Raw genomic sequence first — 20,059 nt, 5'->3', positions numbered from 1 at the left:
AAAAAAAATCAATGCCATTGCAAAAATTTGTAGGGTTGCGTGTCTTGCTTAATACAGGGACCTGTAATCACGTATGTGGTATAGAGCGTTTTGAATTTAGATTATTTCTCTAGCTGGGCGAGTGGATTGAACCGAATTTGAACATTTTGGGGTTTTCGCTTGGATCTGTTCTTGGTAGGGGGTAGCAGAAACGAAGGTACTCTAATTTTCCCGATAGAAGATGGTTCTTTTTGACATTTATTTTCCAATGGACGACTATTTCCAGGGCGAAAGACCACAGCGATGCGAATATATTTAGATAGAAGGGGAATGACATAGGATGATAGCACAGCCGTCGATGGCTCAGTCGATCTTGCTTTGTATTTTCGACAAGATGCGATCGGGTATCGTGTACGTTTGTTTACACATTTGCCTTCATTCCCGACATTTATAAGAACACGCGTAATAAATAGCGTATTAAGTGCCTAAAACGCTTTTGCATGTGCGTGTGAATCTTGCAGCGAAATAGAATTCATCCCACTATAAATCGTCAACAGGATGTTCGAGCACGCACGCATATTAGCTGCCGTAGTCAAAATGAATCGACGAGGCAGAAAGCTAACGGCACTGCGGAAAGGGAGAACTTGTACACTCGCATACAAACACCGAACCGTGAATATTTCATTATTTCTTATGCAAATAAAACAGAACTGAGGGCCGGGACAGAACTATGCGCACAATAACATTTTAACTGCGACTTCCGTTCCTCTCCTTCCAAAATGCGCCTCTAGCGTTTTCATGCGCACATTTGGTGGGATTCCGGAGCGCTGTAGCACTGCTGTTTGTTATCGTGACCGTAAAGTGCAAGCCTCTTCTCACACGCATACAAATATGCACAGGAACGCTATACGTTCCTTTGAGCTCACCATATTGTTATCACAGCTTGAACTGCCTTTGTGTTATCTGCGTGTGGTTCAGTCGCTGTTCCTCTGTGCAGGAACGCCTGTTAACCGGATTCCGATCATGGCCAAGCAGGTACTGGACCTTTTCGAGCTGTACCGGCTGGTCGTGTCACGGGGCGGCCTCGTTGAGGTCATCAACAAGAAGATCTGGCGGGAAATCACTAAAGGGCTCAACCTGCCCTCGTCCATCACTTCGGCGGCGTTCACTCTGCGTACACAGTAAGTCTGCGGGTTCGGTCCGGCCCTTCAACCAAAACGCCTTGGCGGTAATGGTTACCTTCAGATTTGAAGTTAGCCCTGCGCGCCTGCGACTTGGGCCTTTTATCAGCGCTGGCTGTGAAGCCCGGCGTAATCCATAAACGCAACAAGTGGACCTCAGTGTGCAAGGTGCAACGACACGCATGTAGATGCTGTTGGAATCGCACCGCTGGCCCGAGTTGTTGGGGTCTCGGTGCTGACGCCCGTTATTGCCAATGGGTCGCAAGCCCCAAGGGTAGCGTTGGCCTGGCGGCCTGGGGCACTGGAAGCATCCGAAGGTCCCGGCAAAGCATGAGAAGACTGGTAACAGAACAACTTGTTTATTCTAACATAGCAAAAGAGCGGCCGGTCAGGTCGACCGAAGTGGAGAGACGGGAGAGCACGTAACTCAACAGTACAAATCGGAGCCTCTCCCCTGGCGTCCGGGGGCAGCTGCTCTTATACTCTCGGCGTCGCGGTCCAAAAGGGAAGGAGGGAAGGTCACGGGATGAAGGTCACGGGACGGCGCAGCAGGGGCCCACGACGGCGCGAGCGGTTGAGCCGAGAGACCTCCAGGCCCCTCATTCGGGGAACTCCGCTCCCCGGCTGCCGCGCTTTGACAAGCGAGGGCACACACACACACACGCACACACGAAGACACGTGGCACTGAAACACGCCTGGACACGCTTGGCGGGTAGGCGTTGCGGCGTCGTTGAACGGGCCAAAATGTCCGCCGCTTTGAACAAAGCCCCGGCGTCCGTTGCATCCGCGCCGGCATTACCGCGCGTTGTAGGCGAAACGTAACAGACCGCCCCGCCGGGGGAAGGAGATCCCGATGGTCAGGGGACTGCATCCGCTGTCCGGAGGGATGTCGCTCGATGATGCCCATAACCGAAGTCGGGCGTCCTTTGGCGTTTCTTGAGCGCAGTGCACAGAGAAGGCCTCGTTCTCACGTTCAGGTGCACACAGGACACTGCAAAGTGACTTCGGGAGAGTTGATATTTTTGTTCTCGTTTCCGGCAAGCGTTAGAACCACGCCAAAAGTCAACCGCTCAGTTAGCAAGCACGGCACAACCCTCACTAAGCCCTGCCAGGCTCTTTCCCCTTTTATACTGCTGCCTAGTTCCTTACAGTAGTTTAGCAGCACTCAGAACGCGTCCACAAATCGGAAAAATTGCACTAAAAAGCACATCATCACTTTGAAACACTACACAAAAGCAATAAGTTAAAAAAAAATCCTGCCTCAGGAAGAAAAACATCAGTAACAAGCAATTTTGAGGCTGATTCCCACGTTAGGGGCTTCGACTTAAGCCATCGGCGTTACCGTTGAGACTCCCCTTTTTGTAACGCACCTCAAAGGAATATTGTTGCAAAGCGAGGCTCCAGCGCAGGAGGCGGCCATTTTTGGGAGAGATGGTCTGCAGCCATTGGAGAGGGCAGTGATCCGTTTCAATGATAAACCTCGAGCCAGCTAGGTAACAGGACAATTTCTGAACGGCCCACACGATACACGCACACTCTTTCTCGGTGGCGCTATACGCCTGCTCACGACTCGTCAGCTTACGACTAGCATACAGGACGGGGTGTTCTACTTCTCCATTTTCCCGTTGGCACAGTACAACGCCCATGCCTCGCTCACTAGCATCACACTGAACAACGAACCCTTTTGTGTAGTCGGGCGATCGTAGCACAGGCTGGCTTGTTAGGGCGCTCTTTAGGGCGCTAAAAGCTCTTTCCTTTGTCTCGTCCCAGACGACTGTTTGCGGCTCTGTCTTTCTCAGAGCATCCGTCAAGGGAGCCGCGATATCAGAGTACCTGGGGATGTACCTCTGATAGTAGCCGGCGACACCTAAGAACGACCGAATATCGGTCTTCGTGCGCGGTTGCGGGAAGTCTCGCACAGCGGCCACCTTTATTTCAGAGGGGCGGCGACGACCCCGACCAATCACGTGTCCGAGGTAGACAACCTCGGCCTGTGCTAACTGGCACTTGGGAGCCTTGACTGTCAAGCCCGCATCGCGCAGGCGGGTTAGCACTGCCCGCAAGTGCGCCATATGTTCCGGCCAGGATGCGGAGAATATCGCTACGTCGTCTAGATACGGTAAAGCGAATTCTTGCTGTCCCCGCAACACTTTATCCATGAGGCTTGAAAAGCAGTATGGCGCGTTCTTCAAACCAAAACTCAAAACTTTAGGACGGAATGTCCCCATGGGTGAAATGAACGCCGCATACCTACTAGCCTCTTCTGTAAGTGGAACCTGCCAATAACCCCTGACAAGATCTAGGGTGGAAATAAACTGAGCGCTACTCACTCTCTCAAGGCGCTCCTCGATGTTAGGGATCGGATAAATTTGATCCTTAGTGATGGAATTAAGCCTGCGGTAGTCGACGCAAGGACGAGGTTCCTTGCCCGGTACCTCAACTAAAATCAAAGGGGAGGTATAATCACTCTCACCCGCTTCAATAACACCGAGCTGTAGCATTTTCGTTACCTCAGCCTCCATAATATCGCTCTGGCGGGGTGACACCCGGTACGCCTTGGATCGTACTGGCTCTGGGGAGGTAAGTTCTATGTCATGAGTAAGGACAGAAGTCCTACCAGGCCTCTCAGAGAACAGACCTTGAAACTCTTGTAAGAGCTGGTGTAGTTCGGTTTTCTGCTCAGGCGACAGCGATGCTTTACTTATTAAGTCACTAATGACTTGATCGGTGTCTTTCCTGTTTGTCACTGAGCCTAGTCCCGGAAGCTCGACCAGAAGCTCTTCTAACTTTCCCGCATCGGGAATTTCCTCTCCAGTATCTGGTGCCTTTAACGCTACAGGCTCAATTTTATCCCGTTCGGGCGTGCTCCGAATACCAGCTTGCTGCGCCTCTGACCCTTTTTCATCGTTCAACAACGTCGGCCCCGCAACTACCGCCTTTGCAGCGAGCTCCCGAACCTTCGATCTGGTTAAGGTCTGAACGCTAGCCTCACCAAACAAAAGCCCCTTCTCGCGCAGGAGGTGATCGGACCTGTTCGAAAATAAGTACGGGTACTGGGGGGGCAGCATAGATGACACTGCGGCCTCCGTCTCAAGTGCTCCGAAAGGTCCTTCAATAAGCACTTTTGCTACCGGCAGACACACGCTATGAGCTTCCACTGCTTGCTTGATCCATGCGCACTCGCCCGTGAACATATCGGGTTCTACGTAAGAGGGGTGAACTACATCCATTGTAGCTGCGGAATCGCGAAGCACTCGGCACTCTTTCCCGTTCACGAGGAGGTCTCGCATGTAAGGCTCGAGAAGCTTGATGTTCTCGTCAGTGCTGCCTAATGAAAAAAACACGACTTTTGGTTTTGTTTCTGGGCACTGCGCCGAAAAGTGACCCGGCTTCTGGCACGTATAACACAGGCGCGCTTGCCTCGCCTCGAACCGCTTTCTGCGTTCGGCTTCGGCTGCCGCCGTCTCCTTACGTTCGGTCGGACACTGCGCCGAAAAGTGACCCGGCTTCTGGCACGTATAACAAACGCGCGCTTGCCTCATCTCGAACCGCTTTCTGCGTTCGGCTTCGGTTGCCGCCGTCTCCTTACGTTCGGTCGGACTGCTTTCACTCGCATCCGAACTACGTGTGTCCCCCTTTGCTCTCATGGGTGTGAACTTCGGCCTCTCAAACTTGGAGCCAAATTCACCCTTTTGACCGTCCTTAGCTCCGCGAGCCCGACGCGTCACAAACTCCTCGGCTAACTCAGCGGCTCTAGCCACCGTACTAACGTCTGGCCTATCCAAGACCCAATACCGCACGTTCTCAGGTAACCGACTATAAAACTGTTCTAGCCCGAAACACTGCAGAACTTTCTCGTGGTCACCAAACGCTTTCTCTTCTTTGAGCCACTCCTGCATGTTTGACATAAGCCTGTACGCAAACTCTGTATATGACTCACTTTTGCCTTTCTCATTTTCCCGAAACTTCCGACGGAACGCCTCCGCTGACAGCCGGTACTTTTTTAGCAGACTCGATTTCACTTTGTCGAAATCCTCTGCCTCCTCTCTCTCCAAGCGAGCGACTACGTCGGCCGCCTCGCCGGGTAGCAAAGTGAGCAAGCGCTGTGGCCACGTTTCCCGAGAGAACCCCTGCTTCTCGCACGTTCGCTCAAAGTTAACCAGGAACAAACCAATGTCCTCTCCAAGCTTAAACGGCCGCATCAGGTCAGTCATTTTGAACAATACTCGTTCTCCTGCACCGTGTGCCTGACTTCCATTACGAGCGCGTTCCATCTCTACCTCGAGACGCTTCATTTCCAAAGCGTGTTCGCGCTCTTCTTTTTCTTTCTGTTCTTTTCGTTCACGCTCATCTTTCTCTTTCTGTTCTTTTCGTTCACGCTCATCTTTCTCTTTCTGTTCTTTAAGTTCAAGCTCCCTCTCCTCAATGGTCTCAAGGCATTCCGACAGCTCGTCATCCTCAGCTTCTAACTCAAGAATAGCCCTTAGCAGTTCTGGTTTTCTGAGTTTGTCTGAGACATCCAGACCCAACTCTCTTGCAAGCTCCAGCAATTTCGGTTTGCGCAACGACTTCAAATCCATGGCTGCTCTGAATGCTGCTTTCTCTACTGTCCACTATTGTCTTGCCGCAAACTAACCCGGTAGCAACGACAACCACAATTACCAGCTCTGTTTCTAACACTAACAAAAGCCTGGCAAAACTCAGAAGAAGAAAGTCCCGCACTCACCAAACCTCGCAGCCAAGACTTCAGCGCAGTCGTTCCGCTGCAGGCAACCAGTCATCACACAGGGCTCGTTGCGCTGCTCCCGGATGGTCGTTGTGCTGCTCAGCATACAGTCAACCGCATCTCTTCGCTGCTGGCCTCCGTTGTCGCGATCTCACCGCTGGCAACCAGATGTTGGAATCGCACCGCTGGCCCGAGTTGTTGGGGTCTCGGTGCTGACGCCCGTTATTGCCAATGGGTCGCAAGCCCCAAGGGTAGCGTTGGCCTGGCGGCCTGGGGCACTGGAAGCATCCGAAGGTCCCGGCAAAGCATGAGAAGACTGGTAACAGAACAACTTGTTTATTCTAACATAGCAAAAGAGCGGCCGGTCAGGTCGACCGAAGTGGAGAGACGGGAGAGCACGTAACTCAACAGTACAAATCGGAGCCTCTCCCCTGGCGTCCGGGGGCAGCTGCTCTTATACTCTCGGCGTCGCGGTCCAAAAGGGAAGGAGGGAAGGTCACGGGATGAAGGTCACGGGACGGCGCAGCAGGGGCCCACGACGGCGCGAGCGGTTGAGCCGAGAGACCTCCAGGCCCCTCATTCGGGGAACTCCGCTCCCCGGCTGCCGCGCTTTGACAAGCGAGGGCACACACACACACACGCACACACGAAGACACGTGGCACTGAAACACGCCTGGACACGCTTGGCGGGTAGGCGTTGCGGCGTCGTTGAACGGGCCAAAATGTCCGCCGCTTTGAACAAAGCCCCGGCGTCCGTTGCATCCGCGCCGGCATTACCGCGCGTTGTAGGCGAAACGTAACAATGCTGATTCATGCAACGAGTTACAACTCGGCTGCCCGAGCAGCTAGAGTGTACCGCATTTAAGGCGATATATATAGTCCGAGCACAACGCATGCCAATGGAGCATAAATGCAGTCAAATGCGGCATAGAGAATTAGGTAGTGATAGAATGGTCGTAAGCCGAGCTTGTTGGTACTACATATCTGTGTGAACACTTGGAGCAGGAAGAAAATAAAAAAAAGAAAAAAAAAAAAGAAAACGGGACATTGTTAGGCAATGGGACACAACACGCTTATGTAGCGCACGCGCACTCGTGCTGTCTAATATTGGGCTGTTTTAGTTGGGCGTCCGCAACCACCCACGTACGCAGCGCGCGAGGTCGTGCGTACTTAGCGAAGCACGCGCGCATGAAACGGCTATCGGACGCATAAGTTAAGAAGGAGATTGCTGACTTATACGCGCAGGAGCCGGTAGTGTGCTAATCGGCGCCGCCATATGCCAGCTCCTGAAATTGTCCCCAAGTGTTCACGTAGGTAGATCCTGGCAGGGGGCATTACCATGCATGCATGCATATATATATATATATATCGCACGCGTAATCTGAAGACGGCGGATCGTTCTCCACCTGCGGCAAGTTGTTTTTTCGTCCACTTTCATTTCCATTAGTTTATCATTTATTTAATTCAATTAGTAAGTACAAGTAATTTCCCCCATGTTGTCCTTCGTGTCCTTCATTGTTTGTTGGCTTCTTATGATATGATTAATAAAAATTGGGCCCTTCGGTTAACCCCTTTCTTCTCGTTCATTGCATAACGAGGGTCTCGAATCCGGCAACATTGATGCCTTCATATAGCGTGCGTGGGTTTATTGACCAGTTGCCTTTACCCAAAAAGATCACGTACTTTGACGCCAGTGGCAGAAAGGACGTTCCACATCCGCCGCTAGGGTTTGTGAGTGGTGGCGATGGCTATGACTCCCAGTGTTCTAGCAGGAAACATAAATACCCAAGAAAGCTCTATCGGTAGAACATCGCACGCGTAATGTGAAGACGTGGGCTCGTAGCCCACCTGCGGCAAGTTGTTTTTTCATCCACTTTCATTTCCATTAATTTGTTATTTCTTTAATTCACTTAGAAAGTACAATTTCCCCATGTCCTTGGTGTCATTGCTGGCTTCTTAGAATATATATATATATATATATATATATATAACGTTACTGTTCCTAACGTTACTTCTTCGCGTTGCACCCGTTCGCTGGTGTAAGCATTTCCTTGCAAGCATTCGAATAAATTCCCTGTAGCGACGCGACTTTGTCACGGAGGGTGAACGCAGCATAGCCACGTACGTGTGCTGCTCTTTGGTCGGCCAGTGAAAGCCACGGCTAGCTTCGCTGGATTTCTTTCCTACGCGAGCACTGTCGCACAACCCAGGCACAAGTGCCGCCGCGTGCATGGCTCTCTCGCCCTCTTAATCCCATCGGACCACGCCCGTGGATCGGACGCATCGCCGGCGCAAGTTCTTTCCACCGTCCCATCGGCAGCACGTGGCATTAATGTGCGCGCTCCTTTTCCGGCGAAACGAAGCGCCAGAGCAGCTTAATTACGGCCGCCTTGCGGACGCTTCGCGCAGTAAAACAGACGCTTTGTATGCACAGAAAGCCCCGAATGAAGCTTCTGGCCGATCGGGGGTTGTATGAGAAGGGGAAAGAAATCGCCAGATATTTATGGACCCTCTAATAGAGCAGGAAGGGCGCTTGATGTAGCGCTAGCCAGGCCGCGATGTCTGCTCTGATAAGGCTCCCATTCGGGTATACGTACGCATATACGTCGCCGTGCCACGTCTGCTGCGGCTACTTTCATTGTAGTTTGTTTATTTCTGCCCTGAAAATAAACGGAGCGGCCGTTACCGCGGCGTATCGTCGTTCCTTCGGTGTCGCAATACCGCAACTGCGTAGATCGCGTGCTTTTGGTTGTGCGTCAGCGCGCTTTGTTTATTACAGCCGTGTAACCCTGTCTACGCGGATCCAAGGGCTTTATTGCAAGTGAACGAACGGGGCAATTGGGCAGCGGCATCTCGACAGCGAGTGATACTAGAGGTTCGCGCGCACGATATACCGCAACTTTATTTCGAGGCATCGCCATTATGTTATAGGTCGGGACGTCGTCGAAAGCGGATGCGTATGTGGCGACATTGCGCCAACCTCAATTTGACGATAACTTGGAGATTTTTCTCGCCTTGCATGTATGTGCTGTGCTCATCTCCCGGCACGGGGAACCCCAGCGCCAACAAACGTGCTCAACAATGTTTGGAAGCTACGAATTTTGACATAATTACTTGTTCAGTCGCGTTGATTAATTTTCAGATTTACAAAGCACGCACAATAAAAAAAAAATAGAAATCTTGGTTTCTTTCTCAGGGGTTAAAGGACAGGTGGCAAGCATGCAATGTCCGGCATGCTTGTCCGTCTAACAGACGGGGAAGGCGTGGGAGCGGGGTTGGGGGTGAATTCGGGTGTGCCGGTGATGACGCTGTGAAGGCTACTGCTGTCGGATGTATCCAGGTCCACTCCTCCTGGTCGTGAGACTCTTGAAAGAGTGATATTGTTCACTGTGTTATTGATGAGCCATGAATTCTGTAATAGCATTTTCCAGGCATTGCTCTCTGTTTCCAGTGCTCCAGTTTCTTATGTGAAGGAATTTTCAGTTCATCATCTTCTCAGTGTTCGGCGAAGATATTGACATCTATCTGGCGTTCCTTCAAATTCTTCGTTTTACCGACGTATGTCGTTGGACGCTGAACCGCGCATGGAAAGTACATGCAGTCACTGCAGAGTCGCCACCACCACACCCTTGTCCAGGCACATCTATAGGTTTTCATCTGCATTCCTACTTGAAGACACTTCGATGAACAATGCTTTGCTAAACCTATTAACCATACCTCGCTAATATTATCCTTGTTAGTGAACAGTAGTGATCGAACAAGACTTGCGACTGGAGCTAACGTTTAGACAAGGGCACCTGCCTTTGCAGAGCAATTCCCCCTTGCCGAAACATTGTTGTGGGATGCGAAAAGTGGCGCATCGCATCCATGTTAAACGGCGGTAATGTGCTAGTAGGGCAAATCAGGTTACACGTGATTCGCCCTGCTCACGAATCGCGTCTCACGCGGTGTACATAAACGCTGGCATATTGCACGGAGAGAGAGAGAGAGAAAGAGAGAGATGGTCGTCGTGTGCTCACCACACGCACCAGTAGAACGCAAATGGCCGGAAGCAGGAGCCAGCCTGTTTCGGACGAACAGGGATGTTATGCATCACTTGTAAACGTGGTCCATAAGTACTAGCTCGATGCGCTAAGAAATACGATATGCTACTGGCGCATTCGTGAAAACGCGATTCGAAATTCACAACTTTCGCAAGAGGTGCAGATCCTGCTTGGCTCGACATGACGGTGCTGCACAGGACCTAAACATGCGCGCAAAGTTAAAAAAAAAAAAAAAAAAAGAGATATGAGGGCAGTAAATTGAGGCCGCGATTTGCATGCTCGCTCGCAATCTAAAGCGCGCATGTAGTCGGCATACGTATATTTCGACTACATTCATATACGCAGTTGCTAGCGGCATGAATATCGCCAGGAATTGTGTGGCACGGCCGTGAGCAACAGGCTGGTGATTGACTCATATCCTGAGGGCCGTTATATAGTGTAATTGTTATTTTCGTTTGGTTGTTCCTTTCTTATTATCCACCGCCCGCGGGCCGGCGGAGTGCCCTTTGAACGATTTACGAAGCGCAAAAAGGAAAATAAGTGGAATAGAATCAGCATCGGAATAGAATTAGCCCGGCCCGACCCTTTCCCAACATCTCTCTCTCTTCTTTGCATTTCATGGCGGCGTTGTGTTTATTTCTCTCTATCAACGTGCTTGTGCGCACAACGTCATTTCCTCGGTCATTTGTTTCTCTATAAAGCGCAAACAGGGTTTGACAGCTGCCCTTTATTTAATGGCCATCTTGTTATTTCATTCCGTTCCAGCGGCGGCGATTTTCTTTTTGGCTCGCCGGCAGAGATGGTTTCTCACGCTGGTGTGCTTTGCATTCGTTTCGTGCCTGCGCAGGGTCTGCTCCGTGTTGCCGCGATGCGAGGAGCACTTAATTAAACAACGCCACCGGCCTCCTTGGCGAAACTTGTCAACGACTTTGCATCCCCCGCTAATCGACAACCGCCGTCACGTATGCCATGCCGGTTTTCAAGGGGGCTTGTCCAGCAGACACGGGCTGTCGGTATCTGACTGAGGGCTTGCGTATGTTCGCGCTGTTGCTTTGAGTTTATACCTTAATGGTACGGGCACTGGTAATCTTAAATATTTTGCGAGCCTTAACATCCCGAATAGCTACCCCTGTTGCACAATGCGTTGTCGTCGTTATTGTTTCACTTAGTTCAAGAACGCTGCCAACGTTTAAAGGTGTTGTGGCAAAGGACACCCACAAAATTTTTATATGTCACTGTTTTATACTAATGAGGAGAAAGTCTGTTCCTTATTAGTAAACTAATAGAAAAACATTTGTTTCGCTTCTATTTTGCCAGTATTGGATTTGTATTCGATTCCGTCTCAAAAATTACTATTCGCACAATCGTAGAAAAAGACGCATTGTTGTTGAGGGTACTTCTTTTCGTGACAAATTGGTCCTACTGCCTTAAAGCTTTAGCGACCTATAGGGTCTACGTCCATCGGAACAATCAGTTTAGTTCGATACGCTCTTGTCTGTTAAATTTTTTTTAGAATGTATGCCTATTGACTAAGTTTGAGCGCAGAAACGGGAACAGGGAAAACGCGAGAAGCATGTAATTAGCCGACTAAACTAACTAACTAATAACTAAGTACAAATAAACGGATGAATAAAGGCTGAACTGTCCCATTTGCTTGTAATCAGCCATGTCGTTTATCGACTGTTGTACATCTCGCCGCTGTTTTTCGCGTTGCCCCTTGCCATTCTTCATCGAGGGCAATGCAGAACGACACTCGAGGCCTATCAGCGCATCCGGCACATGCATACACATCAAACATTGTCCAGCTTTTCCCGACTGCAGCAAAATCAACCATAGGTGCCCGACATCGGTAAAAACAGGCTAGCTGTCCCTGAAAACCGCCTGTCGAGTGCTTGAAATAACACGCCTCAATAGCAGTCAAATGTCCATCAGGCAGCGCGGAGAGTCACAACAGAGATACTCGGCAGTATCGTCCCTACCTGCATCTAACAGCGAGCTGTCTGCGTCTGACTTCATATGCGCATCGGGAATGCCTTTCATTCATTGTTTTCTCTCGCACGGTTCAACCTTGTTTTCCGGCCCTCGACTGTGGCCCTTGCCCCAGATATTCCGGTGCCCTATCGGTTGCTGTCCGTCGAGCAGACGAGAATGGAAGACGTTTCAATTGATCGGGGAATTCGTTGCAGTGTCCCTTATCGCACGTCCGTCCTTGCGCGACTGCGGCGGCCGCTCAAGAAGGGTTCGATAAGCGAGTCCGGCGTCCTTCCGGCATTCACCGGCGAAGGGGACTCCGCATCGGCAACCCTCTAAACATGCAGTCCCCGGATGCTATGCTGAACGTTGTCAAGTTCCGCCTTATTGTCACACTCGCCATCTTGTTTGCTGCGATTGGCTCAGAGGTCTGCCAGGACCTCTCCGATTGGCTGAAAACGCCAATATGACAAAATTTGACATGGTGGTATGTCGTGTCCAGAATAACACCCCTTTTCCGTCTGTATGCTAGGCAGTCCACTAAACCATTACGTATAGGGAAATGAAAACTAGGCACACCAATACAAACTGCGTGGAATTCAACATATCGAGAAAGAAAGGAAAAAACACGTAGACGTAAACTGCATATTTGCATAAGTGCACAAGCTTGCACTTAGTTTCGAAACGAAAGTTCTGATAGAGTATATTTAAACCATTTCAGGCCTCCACATGTTGCACATGCTATAAGATAAGGTCACCGTTGGCTGAAATTAATTGCGAGTCTTCCACTATGGCGTCGTAACGCAACGCAGGCGTATAGCTTTACTAACGCTATCAGGGCGAAGGGACATTTGCGCTATTCACCAGCGCTGAAGCTGTCGCGCCATGGCGCGAACGTGTCGCCCTCCGCAGTGGTCTGAGTCATTTGTCGTTTGTGCAGGTACATGAAATACCTGTACCCATACGAGTGCGAGAAAGAGAAGCTGAGCCAGCCCGACGAACTGCAGGCAGCCATTGACGGGAACCGGCGCGAGGGACGACGCTCCAGCTACAGCCATTACGCCGAGATGATGTCCTCGGCCACGGCGGCCTCACTCACGGGGTCCCGCGGCAGTAACCACCACACATCGCCCATCAGCCTCGTGTGCCGGCAGGCAAACGGGCACGCGCCGCCACCTACGCAGCACCACGCGGGTGGACCCTCGTCTGGTCAGTAGAACCTTTGTGAAACCTTTTCGAAACTTTTGTCAGAATGAGGATCTGCTGCTGTAATGGAACTTAGCCTCCGAGAAGTAGCGCGCGGTGTATGCGCACGCCGATCTCGCAGGCTTCGAATGGAAGTGTGTGTTCGAGACTGCAGCACTCAGAGCTGCTACTGGCCAATCTATTTGGGCTTGTGTGCATTACGACCCTTGCACTCTGCAACCAAAGCTCGCGGTCTCCATCGAACTACGTTTTTATAGCCTCGCGTGCGCAACCGCATTGCGACGTTCTCTATTGGAAAAAGCTGTACTTAATCAGCCGGTCTACGCATGCATGCCGGTTGTGTAGACTGTTAAGCTAGGTTGTCCGCACAAATTGCAAAGAAAAAGAATTTCTTGGCTTATGTGTAAGCGCTTTCGAATCTGCTTGCTACTTGGTCCTGCACACTAGTGAGCACCTTACTTAGAAGTCAGCACGCCTTCTAGCTTGTACAAAGTTGCAGTTCTTGCGAGGCTAGAATCTCACCGGTCTTGTGCGCTCTGATTGAGCGTCTATCTCCCAAAGCTTCATTAACAATTCACCCTTTGTTTCCCGTAATCCCTTTCTATTATATCCTCCACACTCAGTCGCCATATTCGCGTGGCAGTTCGGCGTGTCCCTAATTTTGCCCGTGTAGTTTTTCAAGACTGTTCTTTAGTAGACACGTAAGTGTGAAGAGCGTGTCAGAATTTAACGGCGTTATTTTCAGGAACTATCATTACAAAAAAAAGTTTTGAAGCCATCCCAGGAACTCACTAAGGCTGCTTCGCATTTTACCGATGCACGACTTCAAGTGCACCCATGATGATGGTTACGCCTAAGCACAATTTGGCGAGTTCAATTCCTTTGGCGTGTGACGAAAGTTAACTCTTACCAAAGTGTTGTAGACACAGTGGAACTGCATATATGTCTTGGAGTCTCCTTTGGCCATCCGCCATATGGCCTTAAAGCTGTAGACAAAGGATGTGCCTATAAGATGCACGTGACTTATGTTCAAGCAGAGGAACGTTGTGGCACTATGTTCTTTCATAAAGGAAAAGTCTCAAGTCGGCATGCCTCTAATGAGCTGCCGCCCAAACATTTGTGGTGTTAGCAGTATTCTTTTTGTGTGCGTGTGTGTGTACGGGTACCACCTCTCCTCCTGGTAATGATCATATCTGGAAATGAAGTAAAGTGGGATGCGTATGGTTTTAAGCACATAAGCAGCTGTCCCGAGTAGTTTGCATCAATAAGCTATCGTCAGAGTAGTTCGATGAACAGGTTTCAGTGAAAAGGACGCAATGGCGAAACGCAGGAGAAAGAGAAGGCGAGCGCGACCAGCAGCGATCCTGATACTGGACGTAATTACACGCCAGTTGTGAAGAAAGTGGGGGAATGCAAGCTGCAGCTGCGCCAATATCGAAGTTGAATTAAGACAGCCTCCAAGCGACGGGACTGAGAAGGGGGCCTAACGTTCGATTCCAAATGGTCACGGTAGAGGGAACGAACATGACTCCATTTAAATGGAAATGAACTCTGTCATCATAGCTGCAGCCGTTTCGGTCCGCGGGCTTGCGAACACTGCGCGTAAGCGCTCGCCGTCCCTGATTGATGATTTGCCGCACTGCTGTGCGAGTGGGACGCGTGGCGCCGTCTTTTGGTGATGGCCGTAACTCGCCTGACAGAACAGCAGCTCGCACCGCCTGACGCCGGTCGCTTACGCTTCTCGCGCTGTTTTAGGCGCTGCCGTTCGATTATTTATACCGATGGCGCGCTCTTTACGCTCACTCGAGACCAGATTCGCATTGGAATGTTAATCGAACGGAACCTCTGTTATGTCCTGAGCGCGGTTCACTAAATCTTGCGCGCACGGCGAAAAGAGAAAGGAAAACGGGGGAAGTGGGCGGGTGTAGATCGGGGCGGGTTGTCTAGGAGGTGAAGGAGGTGAAGGGTAGCACGGTGTGCCTACGCCGCCAAGTTAATCGGGTTGGCCTGGGCGAGGCTTGAGGCGAGCGGATTGTTTATTGAATAAGCGTATTCACACGCTGTGGCTCTACCTGGCTAGACCGGTCACGATATTAGATTACCGCGCCGGTGCCGGAGGTCAGGCGGGTCTTCGTCGTTGACGTCGTCTGCTTGAAGTGCGGCTGTCGAGTAATTGGGAACGACCACTCTAGAGTGGCTTTTTGTCTTTCTTTCTTCCTCCTTTTCGGTTCCTTCCGCTGGATGAACTGATTGATCTGTTTTGATCCGTGGCCAACTTCACTTCGCTCTCCTGCTCTCGTGTCGCCGATTATTATGCGTTGCCCAGTGGGAGATATATTTCTTCCTTTTCTTTCTTCCGGCAGTTGTGTGCGTTAAGAGGATGGATCACCTCGCCTTGTGGACGTACATGCTTCGTTTATGTGGGCTTGTTTATGCAGACGGTCAAAAGTGTAGACGTGACCACAGCCGACGGTTGAAAATTACTGTTCCCCTTAACGTCAGACATGAAAGACGTCAGTATAAGAAATTGATATTCCTGGGCGTTTAATTTTTTGCATAAATTTACATCCACGAGTCATGTATGAGCCTTGTTATGAAAGTTCTACAAAAGGGTTATAAGAAAGTGGAAATAAAGATTCGATCACCTTTGTGTAGTGTCAGAATCACCATTTAGAGCACATTCTAAAAGGCAGTAAGCGATGGCACATTAAACCAATGTATAATTCCTGTGCTCACTGCTAACACATTCATCAATTATATCCCCCCCCCCCCTTCAATTGATGCCAATACACAAAGCATGCTCAGTGTTTGAAGTTGAGGTTTGGAACAGGTATGATTGAAGAACACAGCACAGTACAGCAGGCGATGTCCATCAATACTAGTATAATATTACATTTGATTTCAGCCGTACTAGAGTTGCAGCTGCAAATCCATGAAGTACTGTTAAATGATAAAGACTGTTTTATTGGTCATCTAGTTTATTTTGCATGATACAAATCTCGAATTGCTTGCAGTGGTCTGTTGAAACCACTATCTTTGTTGTAAGATGTCATTTATGGGACTGTGCCTAGTGCAAGAGTAAACTCAAGTAAGGACTACCCCTGCACTTATATGCAGTCAACACCCAATATTTCGACCACACTGAAAGGTCCCGGCAAGAAACCATACGTTGCTACTGATCTCAACTGGCAAACACTCATGCGTGTAGTGGTTACTAAAACCTTGAAAATGCAATACATTAAAGCAGTCGGTACTACTTTTCTTTTTTGGGGATTTTTTTTCAACACTGATGACAGTGTTCGGGTTTTCGGCCACTCACTGATGATGACACTGTCAACAATGTCACAGTACAACATTGAGACAGCGTTTAAACATGTTGGGACTGTTTGCTGCATGCCAGTTGATTTGTGCTTCACCAGGAAGAAGCCAAAAGGCATTACAAACTACTTCGGGTAATATAAACTTTTTAAAATTTGTTCATGTTGCTGCGATTTATTAATTTTACTTTTTGGGTAATTTGACCTAATCGCGCACTCCTGCGAAAGTCAAATTAACAGCAACAGCTGTCTGCTGTATTGCTTGGCTTTCATATCAATTTTCAAAATAGGCTGGGTCAGCATCACTTAGGCATTTCATATTTCCCTATGATAATTGGTTAAAGTGACATCTTGATCTTAAGTGTACAAACAATTGTTTTTTTTAATGTGTACTTGTTTGTTTTTAAATTTGCTACTCTCTCAAGTTCCGGTCACTTCAACTAGAAGGAATGAAGCTGCCCTTTCTCTATAATTAAAGAAAATGTAATTTGAACACTTGGTTTCAGTTGTTTGTGTTTGCCAGTTGTATCTTGTTGGCACATTCAAGCTCTTAAGCGTTGCTTTATTGTAACTGCATTGTGGCATTCTTTCAGGTGATGAAGAGAATAGCCTGTCGCTGTTCGTGCCGCAGCAGGAGGCCTTAAACCTGGAAGTTCCACGCGGCGGGAGCGCGGACCACAAAGTTCTAGATCCACGAAGGCTCCTGGGTGAATCGCTGGGTCCACCTGCCTCTAAGCGATTTATTTCTTCCGAAGAAGACAGCCTTCTTGCCCACTCTATGCACACAACACACATCAAGATGAACAGCAGAGGTGAGTGCTCTTTTGTGCTTATGCATGCCGCACTGCACACGTAATGTGGAAGGAGTGAATTCAGCTCCCACCTGTATATGGTTTCAATGTCAAGTTATCTTTTCGTCTACTTTCATTTCGGTTCTCCTTATTATTTTCTACATTTCAATTAAACATAACCAATGGCTTCCACTATGCTTTCTCTGGCTTTCTCCTATGGTTCTAACAAGAAATTCTGACCCTTGGTTCCTCTTATTGCTCTTTATTCTTCTTGCTTATGGTAAAATCACAACTGACTGTGAAATACTCTTGCACTTGTGTGGCTGTAGGCAAAAAAAGATGGCAGAGGAGGTGAATGAATACAATAATTTGCAATTTATCGAAGTTGTAGAGACAAAAGCAGGTAACCTTGACCCTTTGTTCTGGTCGATTTAATGTGAATTAGGCCATAGTGGTAAGAAATCTGATTCCAAAGATTACAATGCATCCAGAGTTATTGTTGTTTAGCAGTACCCTTAAAACAAAACGCTCGGAACAGAGTGAGCAGAATGAATGTATGGGATCAATGCATCCAACCATCCAACACAATGAAAGCTTTCTTTAAGATAAAGTTAGTTGTGGAATCGGCAGAAATATGGCAATGACTCTGCCAGCTCTCTTTTTTTTATAAAGTGAAGCTTTCTTTGCCTATCACTCCCAAGATTTGGTGTAAGTATGCCCATGTTATCGTGAGTAATGTTTCTCTATGCAAGATGACTTGTATAGAACTGAATGTCGGCCGAAAAAGTAGTGCAGTGAGTGCACCTCTGTCCAGCGTACTGATAGAATAAATTGCAACATAAAACCTGTATATATAATGTCGGCCCATAGGTATCTCTAAAGCACGGAGACCTCTTAACAATAAGTATTGACAGAAAATGTTTCTTGTTTTTATTGCTTTATTGGATAGCTGTCACTCCAGTGTCACGCCAGTATGGAGCCTCAGTTCTCTGAAAACACGACGAATAATTAAGTTTTGATGCGACAAGTTTAAAATGTGTGCCAAGTGCAGCATGGCTTCAGGTGTAAAAAAGGATTCATAAGGTCATTGAAACTTGTGGCATTCTTGTGGTACGAGATGCCACTGATGCATACACATACATGCAGTATAGCTGTGCTGCTGAAAGCTGAGTTCCTACATTTCCAAAAGAAGTGAACAATTGGAAGAGCTGTTTTGGCAGTATGGCCAAAATGGCTGTGCTGCCATAACCACTGCACCAAACTGATTATTTATGATGTCACTGAACTGGCACTTCAGCTTTCGGTGATGTGGCAAGTCCCTTTTCTCATATCCGAAACTGCACTGTGCTTGATGGGTATTTTTATTGGGCCCTACAAAAGGTACTGTAATTATATCTGGCACTCACAAGTAATTGAGTCTTTATGCTGTAATTGCGGAGTCCACAGTATCTTCCCTCAGGATCCACCAGGGTATCGAGCATTGCAGTACTATGTTTTTACCGTGATTATGGTTTGTTATATAAATAAGGCTTCTGCAAGTATACTGTGTTCTACAAATATGAGGCTGACTTGTGGATAGTGTAGGCTGCACCAGCAGTTATGCAAACATAAGTAATGTGAAACTAGCCATAACAGGTAAATTCCTGCAGGAAGCTTTTGTGACAAGCATGGGGTGTTTCCTCAGTGCAGTTGTGTTGCGTGTGTGTGTACCTCATTGAGCAGAGTATAGACTGGCATATGATAATGTAGGCTGTTTTTGCAACCCTGGAAACGTAAACATATAAACACACCAAAATTGGTGCATTTTTGCTGATAGCTTATGTAGCAATTGAGCGCAGGCTACTCTTACGGTCCTACAAACAATGTGAAAATGCTTGAGCCCATGCTATTCTACGAAACACTTGATGTGAGTACGGCATGTTTCTGTCCTGTCTTGGCAGTGGCCAGTTCCACCTAAAAGACGGTCATTTATAGCATCTTCAGCTGTGCTGATGGCCATACATGCATGTCTATGACTGCACAAATACTATCACACAAATATGACTGCACAAATACTATCACACAAATACGACTGCACAAATATATTTCTATCATGCCACGAGGGTGAATCGGAAAGTCTTTGCCCCTAATTTTTTTTAAAAGTTAAATTACGGCTCTAACTGCAAAGTCAACCTGTCCATTCTCAGCAGTGGCCCTTTCTTGGATCGGCCCGGCCTTGTCTGCCGGTAGCTCTGTGGCACAGCAATGCTGTCAGTTACTGAAGATGCCGGTTGTGCTTCACATGTCTATGGGGTATGAGCAACGAAGTGTGATTCATTTTCTATGGAGCAAGGGATGAACAGCCATCGAAATCCACAGGAAAATGCAGCCCACGTGTGGGGAAAGGTGTCTCGCTTTGAGAAGTGTGAAGTGGTGCTGTTTTGAGTTCAGAAAAGGATGTCGAAGCCAGGACAGCAGTCTGACAGTGGTTCCACAGTCAGCTGGACGAATTATACCACAGGGGCATATCAAATTTAGTGCTGCGTTGGCACAAATGTTTGAACAGGTGGAGGGATTATGTGGAAAAATAGTGCAGGGTACATAGAATAGTATGAATATTTGTAATTACCTGCATGTACCTTATTTTGGCTAATAAAAAATAGGGGCAAAAATTTTCTGACTCGCTTTTATACAGCCATCAGCAGCAAAATGCATTATTTGGCTTCACCTGTGGGGCATGGTGCCATGGTTTGATATGCTTTTTATCAATTCAATAAACAAATAAGAAAATTATCTGTGCGTGAAAATTTTTATGTGTGTCCTACACTACTGCTGCTACCTCGCTAACTAAAACAAGCCTTACAT

The 20,059-nt window shown here is 48.5% G+C and overlaps 1 protein-coding gene across 2 annotated transcripts in view; it reads left to right on the top strand.

Annotated features, from left to right (window-relative positions):
• The window catches only part of LOC126542823 (protein dead ringer homolog), a 255,944-nt gene that overhangs the window by 220,655 nt on the left and 15,230 nt on the right, over positions 1–20,059 (top strand). For both annotated transcript variants that reach the window (XM_055077419.2, XM_055077418.2), the window contains 3 exons: positions 977–1,160; positions 12,842–13,110; positions 17,018–17,236. In XM_055077419.2, the coding sequence (XP_054933394.1) occupies positions 977–1,160; positions 12,842–13,110; positions 17,018–17,236 (672 nt within the window). The remainder of the gene's footprint in view (positions 1–976; positions 1,161–12,841; positions 13,111–17,017; positions 17,237–20,059) is intronic.

Source organism: Dermacentor andersoni, chromosome 2 (assembly GCF_023375885.2).
Source record: "Dermacentor andersoni chromosome 2, qqDerAnde1_hic_scaffold, whole genome shotgun sequence".
Taxonomy (NCBI): domain Eukaryota; kingdom Metazoa; phylum Arthropoda; class Arachnida; order Ixodida; family Ixodidae; genus Dermacentor; species Dermacentor andersoni.
This window is presented reverse-complemented; position numbering and strand designations above follow the sequence as displayed.